Genomic DNA, 25,399 nt, shown 5'->3' on the forward strand with positions numbered 1-25,399 from the left:
TTCCTACTAATTTAAAGACTAGAACTAATTTCAAGAAATTAAAGCTAAAAACCCCACCTTTAAACAATTAATTAATCCAGAATTTGATTTATTATAGGAAGGAAGCAACTGAGGGTTAAGTAACCCAGGCAGGTGGGCATGCAAAGGAAAATCGGCCAGTGTAGAGTCAGTGGTGCAACCACTCTGGGGGTTATTGGGAAGCAAAGGTGGTTTTTTCTACTTGAGAGGTAATTGCAAGCATGTAATACATCTAAGCCCTTTCTCAGTCATCTTTAACAACCATTTCTGTCAGTCGTTACACGGAGTGCAATTGTCTAGGTGCTGGCAGCAGGGTCTGCAGGAGCCTTGTTTGGGAGAGGCCAGGGCTGCCCTGTGCTGGATGCAGCCACTGCACCACAGGGCGCGGCTCAGCCCGGCTGCCAGACCGGGACACCTCTGGGAAAGAGGATATGAGGTGGGGAAAAAATATTGCACAGGCAGAGGATGAGGCAGGAAGAAGTGGGCAACAGTCACTTGAACACCAAGTTGAAAGCAGGAGGAGGGTGAGGAGGTGCTGCAGGTGCCAGAGGTGAGATTCCTGGCAGCCCCAAGAGGAATCCACACCAGCAAGCAGGCATTTCCCAATAGGAACCTGAGCATTTCCCAATAGTGGAAAACCCATACTGCCTTTGTCCAAAGGGACTGCAGCTCATGAACAGGACCCAGGCTGAAGCAGCGGGCAGGAACAGCAGAGCCCACAGCAGCTGTTATGGACTGAGCACCATTCCCTGAGGAGGAGGCAGAGGAGTCAAGACTGAAGGTGTGAAGCAGTGGGAAGAGAGGGCAATGTTTTACAGTTTTTGACTTTGTTTCTCACTACGTGATTTTAACTGGCAATATATTACAGTCTCTTTTGCTCTTGATGGTAAGTGGCACACACTCTTCCGATCTTTCTCAACCCATGAAGTTTCTCTTTTCTTCCCCAGCCAGCTGAGATGCTGGGGTGAATAAGAGGCTGGGTGGGCACACCCCCCATCAGTTTTCCAGAGAGTAGGGCATCAGGTACAGGAAGCCTTGTGGAGAGGGCAAGCTTGGCTAAAACACATAAGGAGACAGGAATATAAGTCAACCATTAGCAAGATACAGAGAAAAGCCACAGATCCAACCAACTCTCTTTCAAACGTGAACCTGCCAGCTTCACGTTTTTGAAACTGGATTCTGGCACATTTTGCTTCTTTACCTCCTAAGGTGTGCAGACCTTTAAGACCTTTAAAAATCTTGCCACAAGAGAGCAAAGAGTCCATCTCAAACCCTTATGACAACATCTTGTAATGAACCTGCACAGCAAAAGAGATTTTTGTGACAGAGGGTCTTCTTATGGCTGAGTTCCCTTAGGGGTGAGATGTCATTTGATTAATGTGGCCTTACAAGTTTTATGTTATGTTTCATCCCATACTGGAATACAGCAATGCTTTTTGCATACTCATGCATATACTATGAACATTTTATGAATGAAACCTATTGTCCTGACTGGTCAAACTATTCTAACTTCTCTTATAAAAATTTGAAGAGATGGCTTCCCAAAACAGTACGTGAAGAGTGGATTATCTGCCATGCAGAGACAGTAAAAGGATAATGTTAAAGATGAGAAATCTGTATTTCAAATGCGTATGTATATTCTGCTGAATTACACAAATATGAGGAGTAACTATCACAGGAATGGTTATCATGCTAAAAAGAGTTTAAGAGCTGCTTATGTGAAGACAGGACACCAACAATATGAGAAAAAGCACCGTATCTTGATGAGATTTAGACTTGTCATGTATTCTGTCCTGGTCCCAAAATTTTCTTACTTGTTCCCCTGCCCCAAATTCAATAAACTAAACTACAACTGCTATAGGAGGCTTTTATTCTGAACAAAACCAGTGAAAATACAATTTACACTGAAAGCCCAAGCTGAGACAAGTTATGTTGTTGCTGTTGTTATTCACTGGCTGTTTTAGGTGGGATCCACTCGTGTATCTTCTTGCGAGTAGTAGAGTAAGGCACATACTGCTCAGGAGTGCCACTCACATTGAATTTATGGTTCTCCCAGATAAATTTACGAGCAACTGGAGGATGAGTAGTTGGAGGGTCATCCGTCATTGAGTGCAGCCAGCGATGCCTTAAGAGGAAAAAAACATATTGTTACTAAGGAACATCACATGATGTCTACCAATGCCTATCTCCTGACTTCCAAGGGTCCTCCTTGGAAGAGACACTAAGTATTTATTCTGAGAAGGGAGAAAAATAATTTTAATCCAGTGTGACTTTGAGACTACAGGATATTGGTTTAAGTTAGTTTCACAAGCATAACTGATAAATAACACTTCTGCTTCCAAACAATTGAAAGCACACCTAAGTTCAAATTTCCTGTTCCTCTGTATGCTCAGTATTTAGGCAGAGTATGTTGTCACTTGTTTGTACAGCCTTCACCAGGCAGCCAGGTTAAGGCAGGCACTACAAATGACAAAACCACAAGGTCTGGGTTTGTTGCCTGAGCTTTTTCTTTGTTAGGTTATGGAGATTTGTTTTGTTTTTAATTACCAGAGGACTACACTGCACAACAATTTCAATGCCATTTTCAAAGCATATATGAGGCTGCCACTTGGGATACAGATTAATGACGTAAGTACACCTAAAACAAGCACATAAATATTTACTGACTGCACAACACAATGATTAATACCAATCAGTAATAGGATAATTAGCAAGTGATTCCAGTGATTAGCCTTTACTTATGAACTAAATGTCAATTTTCCTCTGTGCAAGCAACACTAATGATCAAGCAAAGCATTCTCCCAACACTGCAAACACTGCAGCAGGGACCAACTGAATTGATTTCATCCCTTTCCTATTTCAGTGCCTGAAGCAACTTTCAAATATGAATTATATTCTAATTATCTGTCAGTTTACATGTACTTCATACTGTGTGTAGCTACGACAAAAGTGAAGTTATGACATTTTATGCAAGCTTATGTATTTTTTAACTGAGGTAGAATTAAGGAGACTTCTGCTAATCAGCTTTTGCAAAGACTTGACCTAAAAATATGAAGTTCTCTTTTCTGGTTCTATTAGAAAACCTAAAAATTGCATCTTCAGCCCTTAGCAACAAATCCAGCACACTTCATTTGTACAGCAAAACAAAACCATGGCAAAGGTGGTGAGAAATAGACTGACAGGTATATTCTAAATCCAAAGAGCTCTACAGAAGGTTGGTAATCTTTTCAAATTACTTCTTGACATGTATTAAAAAAAAAGAAGAAAAAGATCACAATGCTGGCTATAACTTTAGTACAAAAATGTCACTTTAAAAAAAGTGTCAGCCTAAACTTCTTCTTCTAGAAGTAAAAACCAAACCAAAACCCCCAAACTAAAGCACATATTGTAGCGCTAAGTCCTGCCAGGAAACTGGCTTGAATATCAAACCAGATAGTACCATAAAATCATTTAAAACTAAGAAGAAAAAATTGTGTTTGGAGGCAAAGAACATCTTCCTGTGGGAAAAATGATCCACTTTGGAGTTTGTAAGTCATACACGAGTATAATGCTCTCCTTTGCAAATCTGGTCTCATGCAAAGTACACATTTTCCACTGCTTTTATTAAAAGAAAAAAAGATAAATGGCTAACAATTTTTGTCTGGAAGAAGGTGGCCCCACAGCACTACTAATCATGACGTGGTCTGATGATACAGGATCAAGTCTTGCTCGATTTTAACCCTGGTGTTTTAAACCAGCCTCTGAAATGCCCTGGCCACACCACACAAAGCTCTCACCTTGGGCGAACTCTCTTGCCCGATTTGCACCTGTCAGAAGAATTCTGTGTACTACATCACCTCAGGTATCACGTGTCCTACGACAGCCTGCAGCAAGGTTGGCAGAAACGCTGCAGAAAAGCTAACTTGACAGAGCAGGGATCCTGTGCTCACGCCCAACAAGCTCTCCATTGCTGACACAGAAACACAGAGTTTGTGGCATGAGAGAAAGGGCAAAAGAACAGTCCATTCTGCAAATACTGACTCGAAGACTGCATTTCAAAATGCTTTGCAGTATCACTCCATAGGAGCCCCAGCTTTTCAAAACTGCTTACTGTAACATTTTATGCTGGCTTTAGCCAGAGTAGAGTTAATTTACTTTTTAAAAATAAAAATTAAGGCTTATTGCAATGTGCAATGAATATTAATAATGTGAATGAAACTTTTATGTGACCGTATTGCTTTGGGCTAGGGTACAGTTAATTTTCCTTACTGCTGGCTGGTACAGGGCCGTGTTTTGGATTTGTGCTGAACATGAGGCTGGACAATACAGAGATGTTTTTGTTATTGCTGAGCAGTGTTCACACCGAGCCAAGACCTGCTTTTTGTACTGCCATGCTGTCAGGGAGACTAGGGGTGTATGGGCCTTAGGGGAGAGACACAGCCAGGACAGGAGACCCCAGCTGATCGAAGGGATATTCTGTACCACATGGCATCATGTTCAGTATATAAAGCAGGCAGAAGAAGGAGGTAGAAGGGGATGTTTGGACTGATGATATTTATCTTCCCAAGTCACCATTATGCCTGATGGAGTCCTGCTCTCCTAGAGATAGCTGAACACCTGCCTGTTCATGGGAAGCAGTGAATAAATTCTTCTTTTGCTTTGCCTGTGTGCAGCTTCTGCTTTCCCTACTGAACTGTGCTTATCTCAGCCTGCGAATTTTCCATCCTTTTCCCTTCCTGTTCTCTCCCCAGTCCCACTGGAGTGGGAGTGAACAAGTGGCTGCCTGGGCCTTGGTGGCTGGGCCTGGGGTTAAACCACTACACAAGATACTTAGAACACACACACGTTCACCAGTGATGCTTCTGGTAACGGTGGATAAGGATCCTGCACACAAATCCCTCTTCAGGCACCTGTCAGGATGCCTCACCATCCTCATGCTCCCCAAGTCACACACACCACCAGGACGGACAAATCTTGTCAGACAGAAATCCAGTTACAAAGGCCCTGAAAGACAGGCTGGAGCAAGCACAGCACTAGAACTGTAGTAATGCTCAGCTAAAATCAACTACATTCCAAGCTTGAGTGATGCCTGGCACTTCTGTCATTACAAGTGTACCTGTCACACATTCATTCCTTGAAACACCAGAAAAAAAGTTTCACAATATCATTTAACAGAGTAGCTTTACCTGTCATTTAAACTATTGCTTTGCAGCTTTTTAAGACTAAATCCATAGTCTTCTAAAATACAGCATTTTTGAATAATTAATAATAATTAATATCTTTAGGATTTTCTGGATTTCTATAACATCAACAATGAAACCAGGCTCAAATTTAAATAGATCAGCAAGACCAATCATCGAATCACATTTTCTCACTGGAAAGAAAAAAAAATATTGCTCACTGACAAGACATGCCAGTACAGTTACAGGTACTGAAAAACATGAAGAGATTTCAGAAGTTTGTTAAGACAATCAATCCACTATGAATTATGCTTATGCTTAGGAGTTTCAGGGCATAACCTGGTCACAAAAAATTCCCCTTAGAAGCACATCATGTGACTTACAAAAGCATTTTGGTTTGCTGAGTCTGTTCTCTTGAACAAAACCTCCCTCTTTCCACTTAAAATCTTGAAAACTTCATTTTGGGAAGACTTTCCCCTTGACACCTGCCTCAAAAAATGGTTTGAAGCTCTGGTATCTCAGACTCTACCCCCAGATGCTCAAGAAAAGCTTTTCATGCACTAGATTGAACAGCATGAATAAAGAGATATGACATCCTGCAGATGGCCAGATTTCTATACAAACTCCGCCTATAAATCCATCTTAGAAAAAAAAGGATTCAAAAGCAATTAATGACTGAAAACCTACAAAGCAGTCAGCTTGCACAGAGCACAGAAAAATCAGGAGGATGCAAGCAGCTCTGAAGAGGCTGAAGCAGCTTCCTGAATCACTGAGCAGTCACTAGGAAGCAGATTGAGGCCAGCAAAGCCTTTGCACTTTTTCTCGCATAGATGGATAAAAGACACCTCCAAGTATCTTCAAAAGCGCTCAAGACTATATAGAATTTTTTCCGAAGTTTTAACAAACATTTAAAAGCAAGTAGATTTTAAACTGAAGCTACAAGGGACTGGAGCCAATTATATGATGTACAAGCTGTCAAACAAGAACTAATGCGACACAAACTCAGCAGCCTTTACCATATGTGCATCTGCAAGGTTCAGGCACAGCCTGCGTCAGCTCACCATGTTTGCCAACTTGCAAACATCCACTTCTTGCCACAAGCTAACCATGTTGCAATGAGACAAGAGTAATGAAGATGTGGGTTCAGGTCACAGGGCGGAGAAGGAAAAAGGGAGAACAAATGTGTTTATTTGTTTACACATGAGAGATAACTTTAATTTCCCATGCAAGCTACTACACCATAGTAATGAAATAGAAAACACCAAATTAGCATTTAATCAATTTATAGAACCCCACAAATTTATTGTGAAACTACAAAAAGGATGGAAATTTTCTCATTCCCCTTCCTTTTCTGTTCAATCCTTCTGTTTTGTTTTCCTTGAATGCAGACTTGAAAAGCAGCATTTTTACAGGAGAACTGCACATTTCCTTACATCTTCTAGTGCGTTGGCACTTTAGGCCTGAGGTGCTACATTCCTCCCTGTCAGATCAACTAAAGAGGATGCAGACTATTAAACTGAAAGTAAATTTGCAATAATATGAAGTAAACCCTCCTGGAGCTCCTTCCAAAGATGTCAGATTTGCACCATAAGGAAATAAACCTCAAAATACAGGACAGACACCGCAAATACACAGGACAGTGCTGGCAAAATGAAGTGTCCCTACAAAAGGAAAAACTATTCTCATATTACAGCTCTTCTTTCCCCAGAGGATGACACTGAAAGAGCAATTTATTTTTAACTAGTCCGTACACTTACACCAGTTGTCAATTTGTTTGTTCAAAAGATTTGGCCAAAATGCAAACCAAAGTACATTACACCAGAAATACACTAAACAAATAACTTACACACACAGGCCAAGGATTAGTGATGCTGCAATGGAGACATCCATGAAAGCACTAAACAGAGTCCCCACAGGCATGGCTATAAAGGGATTTAACTTCCATTGTTTATACGTTTGCAGAGCACACCCGATCACTGTGCTCAAAAATGGAAGCATTGAGCTCCTGCAAACAACACTGACTAGTAAGAAACAAATCACGCATTTGGTTTCTCTCACTGTCTAAAAGTGAAAAAGATGGATCTGTGTAGGGAAAAAAAATTGTGCCAAGTATCTTGTAAAGCATTATAAGAAGATTAGTATTTGTCATTCTCAAGGCAAGTATTAAAGAACTCTTTAAAAAATCTAATTAACTTGTCTCCGACAAAGTAGATACCAACATCTGGATCTTGGAGACCAAAAAAAGAATAAACCCAGAGTAAAAAAGAAGTCAAATAACAACTAAATCAGAATAAACCACAAGCCTACATATTCTAGTGTGGAAACATTTTTAAAAAGCAACAGTCTCGATTCCCTGGAGAGTAGACATATGCCAAAACAACACTCTGATTTCCTTTAGACTGTACAATTTCAGTACATCCGTTGTCAAAAGACATTACATCAATTATTTCAGAATACTGAAAGTACTCAGTAGTTGTTTCCAGAACTTTTCAACATACCAAAATGTTTTTTTTTTCAGTTCATCATTCATGAGCTTCACTTGATTGCACTTGAACAATCATTCACATTCTATAATCCTGAAGGCACACAACTTACTGCAAGAAGAAGATACAGCAACATACCCACAAAACTTCACTGAGCTGAGCTAAATTAACTGAATTCCAGAGTAAAACCATCAATATTTAGAGGAAGCACTCAGATCACCTCTAACAGCAGTACTTTAAATACTTCCCAGCTGACCCAAGCATGACAAACTTGTATCATACTATTATACTATGGACTAATTACTCTCTTTGTTAATATACGTAATTTCATGCAGTTTATTTCCAAGAAATTTCTGGGTCCAAAATAACCACTCATTACTTGTTGCACAAATCTAGTGTTACACTGACAGCAGCTTGTGCAAAATATTGTCAGTCTCAATTCAGAAGTCTATGCCATGTTAAAAATTTAAGGCAGTATAGCATCAGATTAAAAATTTTTAAAAAGTCTTAAAAGACAGCATTTATTCCCAGTCAAATATTTCTACGTTTAAAGATGTCTCTAAGCTGTATGGAAATACACATCAGTGATTTAGATGTGTCACAAGGCTAGGATTCCTATGTAAGAACAAACATGTATTATCATGGGACATACAAATTTATCAGCAAGAAACACCACTCCCCACCTTATCCTCAGTCCCTCCAAAAAAACCCCAAACCTGACAAATCCGACTGGCACTGCACGACTAAGTTTCCTGACAAAAAATACCTTAGAACACAAGACTGTTTACCCTTTTGTACCTCATTACATGCACCAGTCTTGAAAATAACAAAATCTTTACTGCTTCTTTTGAAAGAATTTTTTTCCACATTGATAGGAAAACAAGTTTTTCTACCTCATTAATTTCTGTGAAGTAAACAAGCTACCTAACCCTTGTCACATCACTTTGATTCTCAAGAAGCAAACCTTTACTGAGGTTTGTAAAGAGGCAACAAATATCCCACAAACACAAGCAAGGGGAAAAAACAAAATAAAACCCAAAACCTGTGTGAAACAAAACCTGTGCCTCAAAATAAAGAAAATCTTAAAATCCAGCACTGTCTAATAGTGGATAACAACCAGAACCAAACAACAGTTATGCAGAGAGCAAGGCACGAACATCCTGGTGTTGGAGATTCTAATGTCACTTCCAAAAGCAATGCCATTCAGTTCTTAACAAGTAAGACAGAAAGAAGCGTTAACCATAAACATTAAACATAATGTAAGGCTAGGAAAGCCTGAAACAAAATTGACCAGCTAGAGAGTCCACCCACACATACCTCAAATGTTCCAGTGAGAGCCACAGTTTAAGAGATTTTATAATCAATATGAGCCTTGGCACAGAACATCTGTCACAGGAGTAATAGAAAACAGTGTTTGCTCAGTCTACCCAAACACTTCTCTCTTGATGTCACCTTTTGCTGCTTTGTGGCTGAAGTGCTATTCCTGCTCCTTAAGAATTGCACAGAGATTGTTTTTACTAGTATACACTGCTACTTTACATGGTGTGTTTTCTGGGAAAACAAAAAAGGGGTTAACAGCAGTGGCCAGAGACCTTCTGGAACTCAAGCTTGTACAGAATTATTATTGAAATGCATGAACTGAAAATAAAACCTCAATACAAATTATACTCAAGTAACAGTCAACCTATGGAGCCACCTAGCCCATTAGTGTTTACTACCATATCAATGCATATAAATTGAAACAATTATGCTTTTAGTGGCTGTGGGTTAAGGAATGTTGTTCCATCATTGCCATATGTTCCTCAGGCTCCTGCTTATGATGGCAGTAACAAATATTTTATTTCTGGTGGCCCAAGGCTTTGCATGAACAGGAAATCACAAGCAAACAAGAAAATTAGAAGGTTGTCTTGACCTGCCCAATCTGGCTGACAAAATGCTTTTCTCAATCCAAAAAGCAGTGAGCGCTTCTGCCAGGACGGCAAGCAATAAACATGAATGCAGTTCAACATTAGAAGTGACGAGTCTGAAATCTTCTGGTTGTAGATAAGACAGATTAGAGAGATAAGACAGCTACGACCACAAAACCTTTTTTTCTAGTATCCTGCTTTGTAATATAAGAAAACATAAAGCAATTACACAATTAGTATCTGTCCACATCATTAAGCTAAATAGTTTACCATTCAGGGGGCACCATGCTTCCATCGACTTCCCAAAAGGTATTTTTGCCATTCATTTCCTCAGTATACACAACCCATCTGTGCCGACCTTAAGTAAACAAACAGAAATACCACATTAGCTCCAAAAAAAATTTTCTTATGAAGGAAAGAGTTCAGGAAAACCAAGGAAAAACATTTTGAGTGATAGTATCTACCATAATAGGCACTTATTTCTAAGCCAGCACAGCTTTTATTTTTCCAAGTTTTCTGTATTTACACTGTTACTGTAGTTTTAGATGATTGAATTGAATAGCAAATATTGGCTATTGTATAAATAATGGGAAATAGTTATAAAAACTTATAAAATTTTTAGGCAGAGAAACAGGCTTAGGGTTTTTTTTCACCCCGTTTTGAGGAGTCTTTTCCAAAAGGACATTGCCACTTATAATCTAAGACTAAACTAAATTTTAGCTACACAAAACTACCAAGCAATGTTAACCAGCAAGTGCTTTCCCTGGTTACACTCCAAGTGAACCTACAGTCAGCAGTTAGCCTGGCCTGACCAGTGAGTCAATTGCTTATGTGTCACCTGTGTTGCTTTAGGCACTGCCTTTTCCAGTACTCTACAAGCTTGACTTAAAATCCCATGACTGAAGGTAATAGTAAGTTTAAGGTAACCTGTGCTCTTTTCCCTCAAGGGATCATATAAGCGAGTAAAGCTGTGAGGCAATTTTAAATGTAGTTCTCCTCCTTTCCTCACCTGTTAAACTACCAGCCTTTAGGTCAAGGAGCAAGTTCAAGTCCCAATCACACTATCATATAGCTTTACCTACACAGAAACCATATGACTGGCTTATATTTATCTCATATTCATTGTTTCAGGTTGACTGTTTTTGCAAGTGAATTGAGGGATGCATCAAAGAAGCAAAAGCTGTCAAAGCACTTCTATAAGTCTAAGATTCACACAAGACAAGTGCAGGAAGTCAGCCAGGCAACAAGTTGTATTTCACTAGCAGAAAGCACACAAGCTACGTGGGAGCTGCACAGTTGTTTGGGAGGTGTTCACATTAGCACACGTACCAAAGAAGTTTCTTTTGTCTTCATAGTATTTGTTTCCATATTTGTCAATTCCTATCAGATTACCAGTCTTCAAATCATTGACCCTGTGAATTATCAAAACAACAGTTTCAGTTGGTGTTCTCTCAGAATGAAATTGTGACAGAGGTTTCTTAAGGATTACTAAAAATCTGATTGCATGTATGCAACGATATTTGTAAAAAAAGCTTTTCAAGCTTATGGATTGCAAAACAGTCCCCAATTCCTGCAGTCAATGTGCACCCCACTGACAGGATGACGAAAGCCATAGGAGACAGCTTTCAGGCGCTCTTACTTATTTAACAGCTCATTATAGTAGAAGATCAAGCATCTCTAAAATATAACAATTTAACACCTTGAATACTGTGAGAATCCCAGAGACAAGTTAATCCACTTAGTAGTTAATGTTACCATCCTTCTCAACTATTAGTAGCTATTATTTCAGCCTGAATTGCCATTGGAAGTGGTCAGCACTGAAACAGCACAAGAGACCTCACATGTCTGTGTGGGCAGTAACTTCCAAGAAAGGAATAGTAATATTTTAGGCCACCGCAGCTGCTTGCCAAGGAAATACGTGCTAAACTCTAAACTATAATTGTTACTTTCTTGTTTTCGTATAATTGTAAAAGATCCATGCATTTACCCTGCAACTCTGAGAGACTTACACTGAGCCAGATAAGGTACATATGAGTTCCAAATCTCTATACAGAACATATTTTAATGTTATTGTAGAAATCAATAATTAAACTGGACCTGTGATTTGCATTCTAGTGATAAAACCTTAAAATTAACCAAAGTGCTCTACTCTCTCTATATTTGCAATTTTGCTCTTCTTTTTACTGGCATTCATTCCAGGCAGAATTAGATAGGGAAGTTTCCTCTCAAAGGTTTTAGTTGTTTGTAATATTAAGCACACTCTCAATCCCAAGTGAGAGGAGGAATGTGCTCAGATGAAGTTTTTTTGTTGTCTTTTCTCCCAGAGAGCATGCAGGTGACAATCATTCCAGCAGGTACTCATTTTAAACCCCTCTGGGGGCAGGCAGAGAGATTCTCTGACACATCTCTCCTCTGTCAAAGAAACATTCACAGTTCTCTGGCTCAAGCCTGAGCTCCCAGCTTCAGAAAAAGAAGAGCGATTCCACTGCTGCTCTTCCTTCCTTTTTCCCTCCCTCTCTTGTGAGAGTTCTTACGCCCTTGTCATGACTTCATGCCCTGAATACCAATATCAGACACTAACAGTTATTTATGGCTTCTCAAGAATATTTTCCAGCCAATTTCACTGAATTTTAAGTAAGGAGAATGTTTCCAGCCACAAAGGCTCTTAATAATTTGACTTGATAGTACATAAATCTTCTGCAGCTGCCTCAGTGGAAAACATATAGAGAAAAGCAGGGCAGTTCAGAGAAAGAGTCTCCTGACTTGGGTAAACATTTTTTTTTCCAGTTACCAATGATTACTTCTGAAAATCGACGGTTGCAAGAAAGAACACCTTGATAACTCTTCCTTCAAACACCAAGCCTATTTCTTGAGCTGCAATGGAGGATTTAATGCCTTGAAAGGTGAGCAGGAGGCAGCAGCTGTTTCTGGTTGGTGTGGTTGTGAGGATTGTGTATGATTCCCCACCTAGTCCACCTACCTTCAGTCTTCTGAAGGAAAAAAAAGGACAGCACTGTCTCCAGTCTAGCCTGCCCTCTTTTTCTGTGTGGTAGAAAGGTATCAATACAGCCTGCGATCTCAGATTCACAAAAGATCTCTGAGGAGACATTCATTAACCTATGCTTAGGAAGAGGCACTCTGATGACGCCTAATACTCAAACTCTTCCACATTTTCATTTCCCCAGCTCTATTTCTTCTTGAGAACTGTGGGAGTAAAAGCTACAGCCTGAGAAGGAAAACAAAGTGGAGGAAACAACCTGGGGGAGGGAGGGGACATAGGTGTGTGACAGAAAATAATAATCCTAGTAAAGCACTAACCAGAAAAATCACGTATTGTCTAACTGCTCAACAAGGACTAAAGCCACTATATGAAAGTACTGATGAGGCCTCATAAGCAACTGCATAAATGTTATGTTTAACTGTTTAAAACAGATCAATTGAAGCCACAAGAAATAACAGAAAAATGGCCATTATGTGTATGTGCAGGGGGAAACCCTTCAAGACAGCTCAGAAAGCTTCGCTTGTTTGTTCCAAGATAAGAAAGCCCTTAATAAATAGCAGGGAAATTTATATTTGCAAATCACCCCTATACCATATTCCTGACTTCCCAATATTGATTAAAAAAGGCTTTTAAGCATGTGGTCAGGCCTAAAACATTTACTGGATAATAGATCCTAATATTTTTCCAGGACTAACTACAAAGATAGCACAGGTTACTGACACTGCTGAATTTGGATCATGTACTATTTAGACTTCCACCCCACATTTCATCAAGGATCTGAATGAAAAAGAGTACCTTCATAAACCTGAAGCTCCTGTTTGGGAGCAGCTTCAAGCATGCTGTATCACAGTTCAAAATACTTGTCACAAGAAAGAGATGAGATGTGAGTGAGGGAAAAATCAGGATAAAGTTTAATGTGGACAGACGCAATGTTCTGTAGTTGGGGCAGAAAGTAACTCAGACATGAATGGAAACAAAAGCTGCAACTTATTTTGCACTACATGCCACTGGGGCTGGAGGGCATCCAAAGCTGAGCATAGGTCAGTGGTGACAGCCCATTGCCAAAGAGCAGTTGTGACCCGCAGTTTGAAGAGAATTAGAAGAAAGAGAGCCAGGTAATTCTCTTGCTTTACACCACGGGATTTCAGCAGATGCACGGCTTTCAGATTTGTACAGTTCAAGAAAGCCACTGCCAGAGTGAGGTGACCCAAAGCACAGAAGCACTGACTGCAGCTACAGCAGAGACGCGGCTGTGGCAACAGGACCACCGACTGGGGCTGGACACCAGGACAACCGGCCCGGACAACACCGACAGCTCAGCATCCCGGAACGCTCCAAGGCGCCTCGAGAAGAGAGAAGAGCCGTGGGCCCTGCCCGGGACCGCTCCGAGCACAGCGCCCACCGCGGACCGGCGGCCGTCGTGCCCTCGGCGGAGCGCCCTGCGGGCGGGGCGGGGCGGGCTCCTCCCGAGGCCTGGCCCCCGCGCACCGCCCGCCCGACGCGGCGGCCCCCCGCCCCCAGCCCCGCCGCCGCCGCTTGGCTCCTGCCCGGCCGCCCCCTCAAGGTGACCCCGCGGGGCGGCGGCGGCGCAGCGGGGAGGGCCCGCCGCCCGCGCCAGGGCCGCCTTACCTGAGCAGCTGCAGGATGGCGCCGCGGGCGCCGCCGTGGCCGCCGATGTGCTTCAGCGCCCGCTTCAGCACCTGCACGTACTCCGCCATCTTGGGGCGGGCCGCCCCGCCCGCCGCCCGTGGTGACAGCCACCGGCCGGAAGCGGAAGCGGCCCGGGCCTTGCCCACGGCACTGGGCGGTGTCTGCGGCCGGGCGCGCCGCCATTGGGCCCCCGAGGCTGCACAGGACGGATTCGTAGGACAGTTCCCTACTGCTTACACGTGAAGGTCAGCAAGATACAAAGAACTTCAGGATAGGGAGAAAAGCCTCTTTATAATAGAAATATCTACTGACGGTCCCATATTACATACAGGTCACAAGATTTGCGGTGAGACAAGTTACCAAGACTTGGCAGTAAGGAGTCCAGGACTGCCCGGGGGCAGGACAGGTGACTGCGGCTGATGGTCAGAGGGGAGCTGAACAGTCTTGTCTCTCCTGGCTCTTCCCAACCCTGGCAGGCCAAGGAATGTGTATCTGTTGTCTCTCCCACCTCTCCATCTTGTCCCAGTGCCTTCTCTTGGTTCTGCACCAGCAGGAGGAAAGACTTTTGATTGCTCTGCTGTGGATGTTGGTAGGACTTTACTATTGCTGCTACAAGGCTGAGTAGGCAAGCTGCAGAAACTTCCCCTGACCTTCACAAGGCTACTGCTACACAGGCCAGGCAAAAATATATCCACTGTACTTTGTCAGAGCAGGTAGGACTTGGAAAAGCACCTGGTAAATATATTATTAGTCTGCAACCACTGCTAGCTGATGAGCAGAGACCAGCTGTAAAGCATGGAAAGGCCAAGCTGCTGGACACGGTCACTATCGGAACTGGGGTTTGGGGAAGGGACAAAAGAGAAGCTGGAGTGAAAAATTAAGTAGGTAGTGCTGAAATTGAAAGGAAAATGAGACTGGGAAAAACCTGTGTCAGCCAAGTTCACAGTGTGGAAATATATCCATTTCAACGTGAAGTCCAGTGGTCTGAGTTTCCACTCAAAATTTTTTAGTTTTAACACAAGTGGTTTTGTTTTCAAACACAAAACGTAGGTCCTGCCTATTCTGTGCTCTGTGCTCAAACGACATCATCTCTTTTGCTACAAGTCTTAGGCTTCTGTATACTCATGGCAGGTTATTTGCATTTTCACAGTCCAAAGTTAGAAGATTTATTCAGGATATTAAAATGTGGTCAGATCAGTGTACATTAGGAGGCATATAAACAGGGAGAAACATTTACAGTCAGAATTCACTCATTGTCTTTAATTTCATCCACAGATACCATTATTTTGATAAAAACTGATGATGGAGTGTAAAATATGAAAGAAATGTAGTTTAAATTAGGAAGCCAACTTTGGAAACATTTTATAGGTTCAGTGCTTATGCCAGTTTCTAAGCCTATTCTCGATTAATGTAACTGTGATAATTTTTACTGACTGTGAGTATAGTTCCATGAGCATTTTCTCTGCTGGCAGTGAAATAATATAGTTGTTATAGGGTTTTTCCCCCAGGAGTTAAAATTATCTGGATCTCGCTTCACTGATCCATGTGGCACTATGGTTCTTTGTCTTAGAGCACTGTGGAGGACAAGGCATTGTGACATGAAGCTAGATCAACTTCTTAATGTGACTTTCATGCTACAGAAGATTTTGTGGGGAATACTGTCTTAGCAGGAACATTTTACAGCATCTTCATCCAATTACATTTTAAATATTTTTGTACTATTTTCTACATTACTTTAGTCAAGTGAGATCTCCACTAAGAATTTCATTACCTCCTAACTGCTGAAGTCCCATCACATCTACTTAAATTGCTTCTGTTAGTGCGTCACTGTGCATGAAAAAGAGAATCTGACTACTATGTTTAAAAATTCTTCCTGAACTCAGTGCACATGTCACAGTTGAATACAGGAATGCAAATGCAGCTGTGTCTCCCTTAAGGATTTACTGGGACATCTCTGGGAGACAGCACTGAAATGCTGTCTTGTCACTCAAGATGCTTGTCAAACTCATGCACCCATACGAAGTATTTAATTCCCAGGATTTTTAAATTTAAGACTCTCAGAAGATGTTGCCTTTTTACCCCAAAATTAGCACACTGAACCTCACTGCCTCAAAAATTCTTGCTAAATATATTTAATGCTGCCTTGTTTTTCTCCTCTAGTTCAAATACATGTCACAAAATTAGCACCAGAATTCTTTTTCAAGCCTAAAAACCCCCTTTCCAAGTCTGAACACAAGTAACTGGCTTCCTTCCTAATAAAGCATAACAAACAACATATTTTTTGAAAAGAAACAAATCAATTTCCTGAATTACTCAAAGAATGACTTGTAACTTCCCTTCATTTTGTTAGCACACGGCCATCTCACTAAATCCTACACAGTTCAGTTTCTCCTTTAAATAGCTTTATTCAGTGGTACAAGTGATCTTGAAAAACTTAAGTCCATATATTCTCAGAAAGTACAAAAGTCAACTGATCTACAGAATAATTTAGTGTTTATATTTTACCTTAGAAGAACTCGTTTTATTAAATTTGCCTATTTCACTGCCATTTCCTCCATTCTTAGTATGGAAAATCATGTAAATTTACAATTTACACTCTGCAGTGGTTCACAACTGTGGAACATACATTTGCAACAATAAATGGAAGTCCTTTTCTTAATTAAACTAAGAAAAAATCCAACAGAAGAAAGACTAACAAGTAAGAGTATACTATGCTCTTATTCCTGTCCCATCCTTCTAAAAATTCTAAAATTCCAGAAGCAAAGTCCAATCCACAACACACATCTCCACAATTCAGGGTCCAATAATAATCTAGTCCGGTCTCTAATCACAGTGTCCTTCACTTAAGTCTAAACAGTGAAATCTCTAATGCTTTCATTAAAACATTTTTTTAGTCCTGTCATCCATATTTATTTCCCAAAAACACAGTGGAAGAAGTTTTTGTCACTTGGGTTCCATTAATTGAAAAAGTTAGAAGATAACTTCATAACCTGGAACTAAGTGAAATGTTACCAAAAAAGTACATACCTCATAATTTTCAAAAACATTTGAGTATGTAAACTGTGAGAACAGTTTAAGTTAAAAACACCTAGAATAATAAATTTACTGGCACTTCCTGAAAAACACCTGCCACTTTCTGGGAATTGTCTGGGTTATTTCTTCAGCACTAACTCCACCTTTGATTTTCCAATGGCAAAATTCTCCTGGTTACAGAGTGAAAGAAAAATTTCTTTGCAACTGTTCCTCAGGTAGCTTTCATTAGCCAAACTACATGGTTGTTCAGTTTGCTCCCTAGAATGAAGGAGAACTGAAGTCATCATAAAGGAGCTCAGACTCCTCATGAACAGCTTATTAGAAGGGATTAGACTGCAGGTCTGCAAAAGACCAAAGCCACAGGTTTGGCTGCTCACGTCTCTTGCCAACCAACATTCTTGTCTGGGCAGTTGCCAGGAGGTTCAAAGCGTGGCAGTTTGGTTCTCTGGATGTCCAGCAGACAGTTCTGAGTGAAATACACTGTATGAACTCAGAAGAACCCATGATGGAGGAGTTTCATCTGGTTTCTCTGTTGTCACAGGCAAATCCACCAGTTTAGTTAAAAGCATTCCTATAACATCACTTCTGTGCTATCCCCTTCCCCCTACCATTTCACACAGAACACAAATATTCCTGTCTCCTTAGCACCCCACCACCTCCCCTTAATCCAAGCAGAGTTAACTTGAAAATATATTTGAGCAAGCATTATTACAAGATCCAGCTACTAAAAAAATCAGGAAATGCATTTGTTCAACCATTAACAACAACAAAATCCCTTAACTGTTCAAATGTTGATGCTTGAAGATGGTGGTGATCTGGTGGTCCAAATGACTTGCTTTCACCTGGAGCACAGTGCCTCTGAGGGCACAATCACCTTTTACGTTGAAACTAAATGCACAACCCTGACTTCTTCTCATAAAGATTCACCTAAGAGAAAATTCTATTCTGTATTAGCCGTTGTGTATCAGTGAGGGTAGGGCTCACTGCATCCACAGCATGCAGTAGCACAAGACTTGGTACACATGGGAAGAAAAACAAAGCAGCCATAGACGGATTCCTGTGATGAAATAGAAAGGTTCTCTGCAGTCATTTGACAAAGGTATTAGGTAAAGCAAGACTGGGGTCCAGGGATGTTTGCTGACAGAAAAAGACAAATGCCGCAGAGGTGGCCAAAAGGCTGTAGAAAGTTATTATTAGCAGAAGAAAGAGTAGTTCATTAGCAGACTGACGGAGGAACAGGGCCCTGTAGAAGTTAGTGGATCCAGAGTAGGGCCACAAAAATGGTAAGAAGGCTTAAAGCCCCTCTCCTATGAAGACAGACAGAGAGTTGGGGTTGTTCAGCCTAGAGAAGGCTCTGAGGAGAGCTTCTAGTGACCTTTTAGTAATTAAAGGAGGTCTACAAGAAAGGTGGAGAAGGACATCAGGGCCTGTAGTGACAGGACAAGAGGCAATGGTTTGAAACTGCAAGAGGGCAGATTTAGACTGGACACAAGGATGAAACAGTTGGATTTAATGATCTTAGAGGTCTTTTCCAACCTTAACAACTATGATTTTATAAAATTCTATATGATAAGGGTAGTGGGCACTGGAACAGGTTGTCCAGAGAAGTTGTGGATGCCCCATCCCTGGAAGTGTTCAAGGCCAGGCAGGATGGGGTTTTGAGCAATCTGGTCTAGTGGGAGGTGTCCCTGCCCATGGCAGGGGTTGGATCGATCTACATGATATTTAAGATTCCTTCCAACTCAAACCATTCCGTGATTCTAAGTACCAAGAAAGGTTAAGTCTTCAAAAAAGAGGCCTGGAGTAAAATTTCTTGGGAAAAAGACTCTAAATTAATATTTCCAGTTCTCATAAGTAGTAAACTGATGGCATTATCCAAACTTTATCTTCTACCACTCCACCTTATATTTTCTCTGCAGTGTGTCAGTGGGTAATTAATTTACTTCATGATAAAAAACATTTCAGAATTTAAACATGGAAAGAATGGCAATTAGTTTCTCATTTGGGATAACATTCTGGGTTATCTGCACATCCATGCAAACGCCACATTCATCTATAACAGAAGACAACAACTAAAAACCTTACACTTTTAAAATTATCATAGAGAAATCAGTTCTGAAATACACCAGAACTTGTGCTGATTTCACAATTTTAAACATTAATGAATTCATTATTCATCCAGTACTATTTAAAACTGAGATAAGTTTACTTGAACATTTGAAGTTTGTTTCTTTGAAAAGAAAAAACGCTTTGTTCAACCATACTGTAACTTTCAACCTAAAACTGATCCATAATGAATCAAATAGCAACTTCCAAATATCCATTATTGCATTATATGACATGAAGATCCACAATCGAGGTTCATTACAATACATATTTCCATACAGCATTTTAAAATCCAAGACACTGGTAAATTAAATTTTACAATAAATTATTAATTGTCAAATGCATAGGCCAGAAAGTAGTAAGCATGGAAACAAAGGATTAATTGCAACAAAGATTAGCAAACAGCAAGATATTGCAGCTACCACAAATCCCAGAGACAGAATATAACTGAGAATACTACACTGTGTAATAAAAATGTGAAAGATCCACAAACTATTTGTAATCATATACAGTGTTCTAGGTTCATATGACAATCTGTATAAATCACTAATGAAGTAATAGGATATTGCAATTGTTTTCTATAATAGAAAGTTACAATTTATTTTTAAAAATACATCCAAAATAGAATTTTCCAATTTAGCCAAGTTTCAATACATTTAAACTGATTTCTTTTATACAACACCAGGACAACTACAGTGACACTATTGCTTACACTGAAACTGATGTACTAGCAAACCACAAACGCTGAATAAAGTGAACAGGACCAGTTTCAAAAACAACAGACTGACTTTCACTGACCCTGAAGGTCACACAACAAGAATAAATGTGTGGACAGATAGGTTTGTAACTATGGAAGGTATTGCAATGAAGGTACTCTTGAAAAAAGTTTAAAATACAACAAATATTTGCACTAGGAACTTCAGCAGTATGAAACAAGCAACCTAAACCCCCATACACGTGTGCAACATAGTTTCATGAAAAATATTTGAACTAGTAAGCTTATTATGTAATAGTACTATCATCATTAAATTATAGGACTCTAAAATGTATAAAACTGTCTTTCCTTTCAGGTGATTTTTATTAAAATTATTTTCTTCCTCTCAACATTGAAAATTTTAAAGCTGTTGAAACGAAACTTTTCCTTTCATTGGCAAAGACTTTTTGGTTGGTAAATGCCACAATTTGGTTAAATCCTGACTGGCTCTGAAAACTGTCAAGGCTTGTAAAGATCAAAAAATTGACAAGTAACTTAAAGCTGAAAAGAAATCACAAAAACAATGAAATATACTAACATGCATGGTGGAGCAAGTTTATGTACTCACATTTTTGTTACTGTATTGACAGTGGTACTGACAGAACCCAGTAATATTAGCCAGTCTGTCATTCAGTGCCAAGGAATATTCATTCACAAGACTATAAATGATGATAAATCACACAGGTGGTGAGATCACGTAATCATAAAAAAACCCTGTTAGAAACACTAAGGGTCTCGGTTGAAGGTAACCTGATATATTCCATTTAACTTAGAAGCAGTTATCTTAAAGTAACCAAAACAACAAAACCAGAACTTCATGGTTTGGTTCTTCATGAGCTGTTGCATTGCTCTTAGATGACTGTAATAGTTAACATGGACGAATAAGTATAAACCATGTTATTCCTGTGTTTACCTGTTTTAAAGCTCCCATTCCTGAGAAAACTCCACTATGCCACATTCCTTACCAAAAGGACAAATTTATAGTTTAAGAATGATTAATGAAATAATTTGAAATAATTAATGAAGATCTTACTGAGCAAAGTGAGTAACACTGAAGCAACAAACTCCTGAATAGGATGCATCTCTTAGATCATTATAAAGACAAAAAAGATTACTTGGCAGGCAGCATAGATCAGCTGCACTCCACATTTACATCAATCTTGAAAATGTATTATCATAAAAATGTAAAACTTTGGGGATAAAAGGTCACTTACCAGGAGCCAGAGCTGTTTGCTATGTGTGGTATGTATGCACTTTGGCTCTTTAGAGGTCCAAACGTCAGAGGTATCCAAGATCATAAAATGCAGGGGTTTTTTGGCCCTCACAATATACAAACACCTGAATTTAAACAACCTGATGTGAAACATGACCAACATTTCTCTGCTTACGAGTTAACACATCCTAAGCACGTAGTCTTGACCCAGCAGTCCGTGGTAGTTGCAGTCCATGTGTAACTGAAGTTAACTTGCATTTAAACAGACTAGGGCACAAAGAGGAAACAAGGACAGGAATCCAGAGGAAAAAAGGTTCTGAGGACATTGTCTCCAAAACAGTGCTCCAATTAAAATTAAAAAAGGGAAAGAAAAAAAAAAAAAAAAAAAAGACATATACTAGCTATGGAAAGGCAGCCTAATACCCATCAAGGAGTGCAAAAACCTTGGTAGGGGAAGCAGAGATGCGGTCAGGAATGCTAAGGCTCAGCCAGAACTAAAACTGGCCAAAGATGTCAAGAATAACAAGAAAGGTTTCTACAGATATGTGAGTAGTAAGGAGAAGCACAGGAAGATACAGAGCCATTGCCTAATTAGGCAGGGAAACTACTCACTAGTCATGCTGATAAGGCAGAGGTTCTCAGTATCTTCTTTACTTCCACCTTTACCAGCACAGCTGGACTGCAGAGCACCGGATCAAGTATCTGCAACGCATGTGTCAACCCAGCAGTAAGTGAACAGCTGGTGTGCAGCCTCTTGCAAGGGCTCAGCCCACAGAAATCCATGGGCTAAGAAACCCACCCTAGAATATTAAAGGGATGTCGCTGATATTGGTGCAAGGCCACTCTCTTTAAGAAGACTTGATGATCTTTATAATAGACATTTCTCATGCTGACAGCAATCAATCACCATGAGATGAGATTGGACAGGGTACTACATAGTCTCTTCTAGGGTCCTGTTCCCATGAAAGGTTGGAATGAAAGATCATTAAAGGTCCCTTCATGCAATAAAGATGGCTGAACTGAGGGATTCAATTGCTAAAAATTTACATCTGTAGACACACTGCTTCCAAAACTGGACAGTACCACATGAGAGGCTGCATCAGCTGCACCTTTTGGTCAGCTGTAAACAAAGTACTGCATATCACACCTGAGGCTCAAGCTACGGAGTGAAAAGTTTCTTCAAGGATGTGAGAGAGATTTGCAGTGTATCACATTACAAAAGGAAACAGGTTTTTATTTCCATCTTACTATTACCTGGGTTTCATAAACCTGGAGAATATTAGAATAAAACTCTTCCAAGAGTACTGTAATGCCTGGAAAACTACCTCCAATATATTCAGGAGTAATATGTTGTCAGTTTCCTTTAAACTTTTAATGTAGAGGACTGTAAATCTCCTGTGCCTGCTAGGGCCAGAAATGGTCAGGGATAGCAAGAGATAGAAAGCAGGGTCAGAATTTCTGAGGAGAGCTGATCAATTTCTGATGAGAATGATCAACCTCCCATCTGCAACTTGGTCCTACAGATCAAAAGTGGGCCTCTAACCTGTTCAGAGAGAACAAGCACAGCAGGTTGGCAGCAAGAGCCCTTCACACTTCCATAAACTCTGATGATGACATGCACACCTCCTGAGGCATAGGATAGTCATCTTCATACAGCTCTCCAGGAAACATAGATAAAGAACTTGAACCCTAAAACCTTCAAAAGGTGTAACATGAGAAGAGCTCAGTGGCCATGGCCAGTTCCAACACTGAAAGCAAGTCAGTAAGTGCCAAGGCACAGCAAAGGCCCACACACATTGTTCCATGCCATCAGGGGTCCCCAGCACTAAGTGCTTTGATCTATGGGATTAGATATGACCAGTTGTGTAGTACTGTCCTCCACAACATTCTTTCTGAACTGGAGATGGATTTGACGGGTAGACTGTTAAATGAATAAGAAAGTAGATGGATGGTCACAACCAGAGGGTAGTGTTCATGGCTCACAATCCCAGGGGACATCAGTGATATGTGGGGTCCGTATCAAGGCCAGTGTTATTTATTATCTTCATTTATGACACAGATGAAGAGATCAAGTGCACTCTCAGCAGATTTGCTGATGACACCAATCTGAGTGGTGTGGTTGACACACCTGAAGGATTGGATGCCATCCACAGAGACCTGGACAAGCTCGAGGAATGGGTCCATGGAAATCTCATGAGGTCTAACAAGACCAAGTGCAAGGTGCTGCACCTGGGCCAGGGCAGCCCCTGCTCTCAGTCCAGGCTGGGCATGAACAGATGGAGAGCAGCCCTGCTGAGGACTTGCGGGTGCAGGTGGGTGAGAGGCTGGGCATGACCCAGCAGTGAGCACTCACAGCCCAGAGAGCCAAACGTGTCCTGGGCTGCACCCAAAGCAGTGTGGGCAGCAGGGGAGGGAGGGGATTCTGCCCCTCTGCTCTGTTCCTGTGACACCGCCCCTGCAGTCCTGCATCCAGCTCTGGGGTCCCAGCACAGGAAGGACATGGACATGTTGGAGAGAGCCCAGAGGAGGACACCAAGATGATCAGAGGGATGGAGCACCTCTCCTGTGAGGAAAGGCTGAGAGAACTGGGATTGTTCAGCTTGGAAAAGAGAAGGCTTAACTGACCTAACTGCAGCCTTCCACTACCTGAAGGGGGCCTACAAGAAAGGTGGAGAGGACTTTTTACAAGGGTGTGTAGTGACATGACAAGGAGGAATGGCTTCAAAGTGAAAGAGAGCAGGTTTAGATTAGATATTAGCAAGTTCTTTACTGTGAGGGTAGTGAGCCCCTAGAACAGGTTGCCCAGAGAATCTATGGATACCCCATCCCTGGAAACATTCAAGGCCAGGTTTGATGGGGGTCTGAGCAACCTGGTCTAGTGCAAGATGTCCCTGTCCAAACAGGTGGCTGGAACTAGATGATCTTTAAGGCCTCTTTCAACCCCAACCATCATCTCATTCTGTGGTTCTATGATACAGTCTCTGATTATGAATCTTTGGTAGAACAAGATCCAAGCAGCTCAGTTAGTGGAATTGAGAAGAACACAGACATTCAGTGTCAGAAGCAGTTCTCATTTTTTTTGTCTGGTAGTGATCCTCAGGTGCTGAGAAAAACTCAAGAATTTTAGAACCCAAGCCTCACCTAGCAGTCTCTTGGTGTTAGGGTGGCCTTGGAACTGCCACTGCAGAGTGGCCAAAGGCCTCCATTTAATCTGATCTTCTGGCTAAGAAATTTCTGGTGCAACCATGTGTTTCTTGATTGGGTGAGGCTCTTCCTCACTCAGTTTTACCAGAGAAAGAAAGGGGTCATGCTAAATAGAACTCAGCCTTGACCCACGATTCAGAAAATGGTAAATACTAATGTCTGAAGAAGACCATCACTTTCACTAGGATACTTCTCTCATTTTAACCAACAGGAAATAAACATGCCAGGGGTGTGTAACTTCCTGTTGCAAAAGGAAGCAAGAAGCAACTGCATGTCGGTGTTACTTGTCAAGTGAGCCACGTCCTCAAGACAGAAGAACATTTAAGATTAAGAACTCATCCTTCGATGGAGCTATGGAGAATGATTTGGGCAACATGTATGGAGTGTCCAGACCCATTTCTAATGATGGAAGGAAAAGCAGCAGAGGCTATGCTCCCATATGGAAGGACACTGGATTTGACAAACTCAAATTTGAAAAGTAATCATACAGGACTGGTTGGAAAAGAGAATTACATACTCAAGGGCTAGCTGTAACAAAAAATAAAGACATGGACAAAGGTTAAGAGGCATCTAGAATACCTCCATCACTGGGCACTGAGTATGAAAGAGGAAGGGGTAGGGTGAAAAAGCTTTAAGACCAGAAAACGCAGGAGTATGCTGTCTCTGAATGCCTGCAATATACACTTCTCTGTTAGTTCTTTGTAGTATAAAACAGCTGGTGTCTACCATGTTATTGCTACAATACAGTATTCTGTTGCATCTGCAAAACAGTCACTACTGCCTTCTCAGCCGCTTCTCTTAATCAACTGCATCAGTGTTAACATCAGAATATTTTAAAATGTGAACGTCCTTTACTTTCCCTGCACTTGTA

General features: G+C 40.9%; 1 protein-coding gene across 1 annotated transcript; it reads right to left on the minus strand.

Moving 5' to 3' along the window:
• Window positions 1-1,871: 1,871 nt before the first annotated feature.
• NDUFA12 (NADH:ubiquinone oxidoreductase subunit A12) lies at window positions 1,872-14,352 on the minus strand. The gene is made up of 4 exons (XM_066319284.1): window positions 14,198-14,352; window positions 10,897-10,979; window positions 9,838-9,925; window positions 1,872-2,143 (listed from the first exon to the last, which is right to left on the minus strand). Exons 1-4 carry the CDS (start codon window positions 14,284-14,286, stop codon window positions 1,963-1,965), a joined length of 441 nt encoding a protein of 146 aa, XP_066175381.1. The 5' UTR covers window positions 14,287-14,352; the 3' UTR covers window positions 1,872-1,962.
• Window positions 14,353-25,399: the final 11,047 nt, after the last annotated feature.

The sequence above is a fragment of the Sylvia atricapilla genome, chromosome 5 (genome assembly GCF_009819655.1).
Source record: "Sylvia atricapilla isolate bSylAtr1 chromosome 5, bSylAtr1.pri, whole genome shotgun sequence".
Lineage (NCBI taxonomy): Eukaryota > Metazoa > Chordata > Aves > Passeriformes > Sylviidae > Sylvia > Sylvia atricapilla.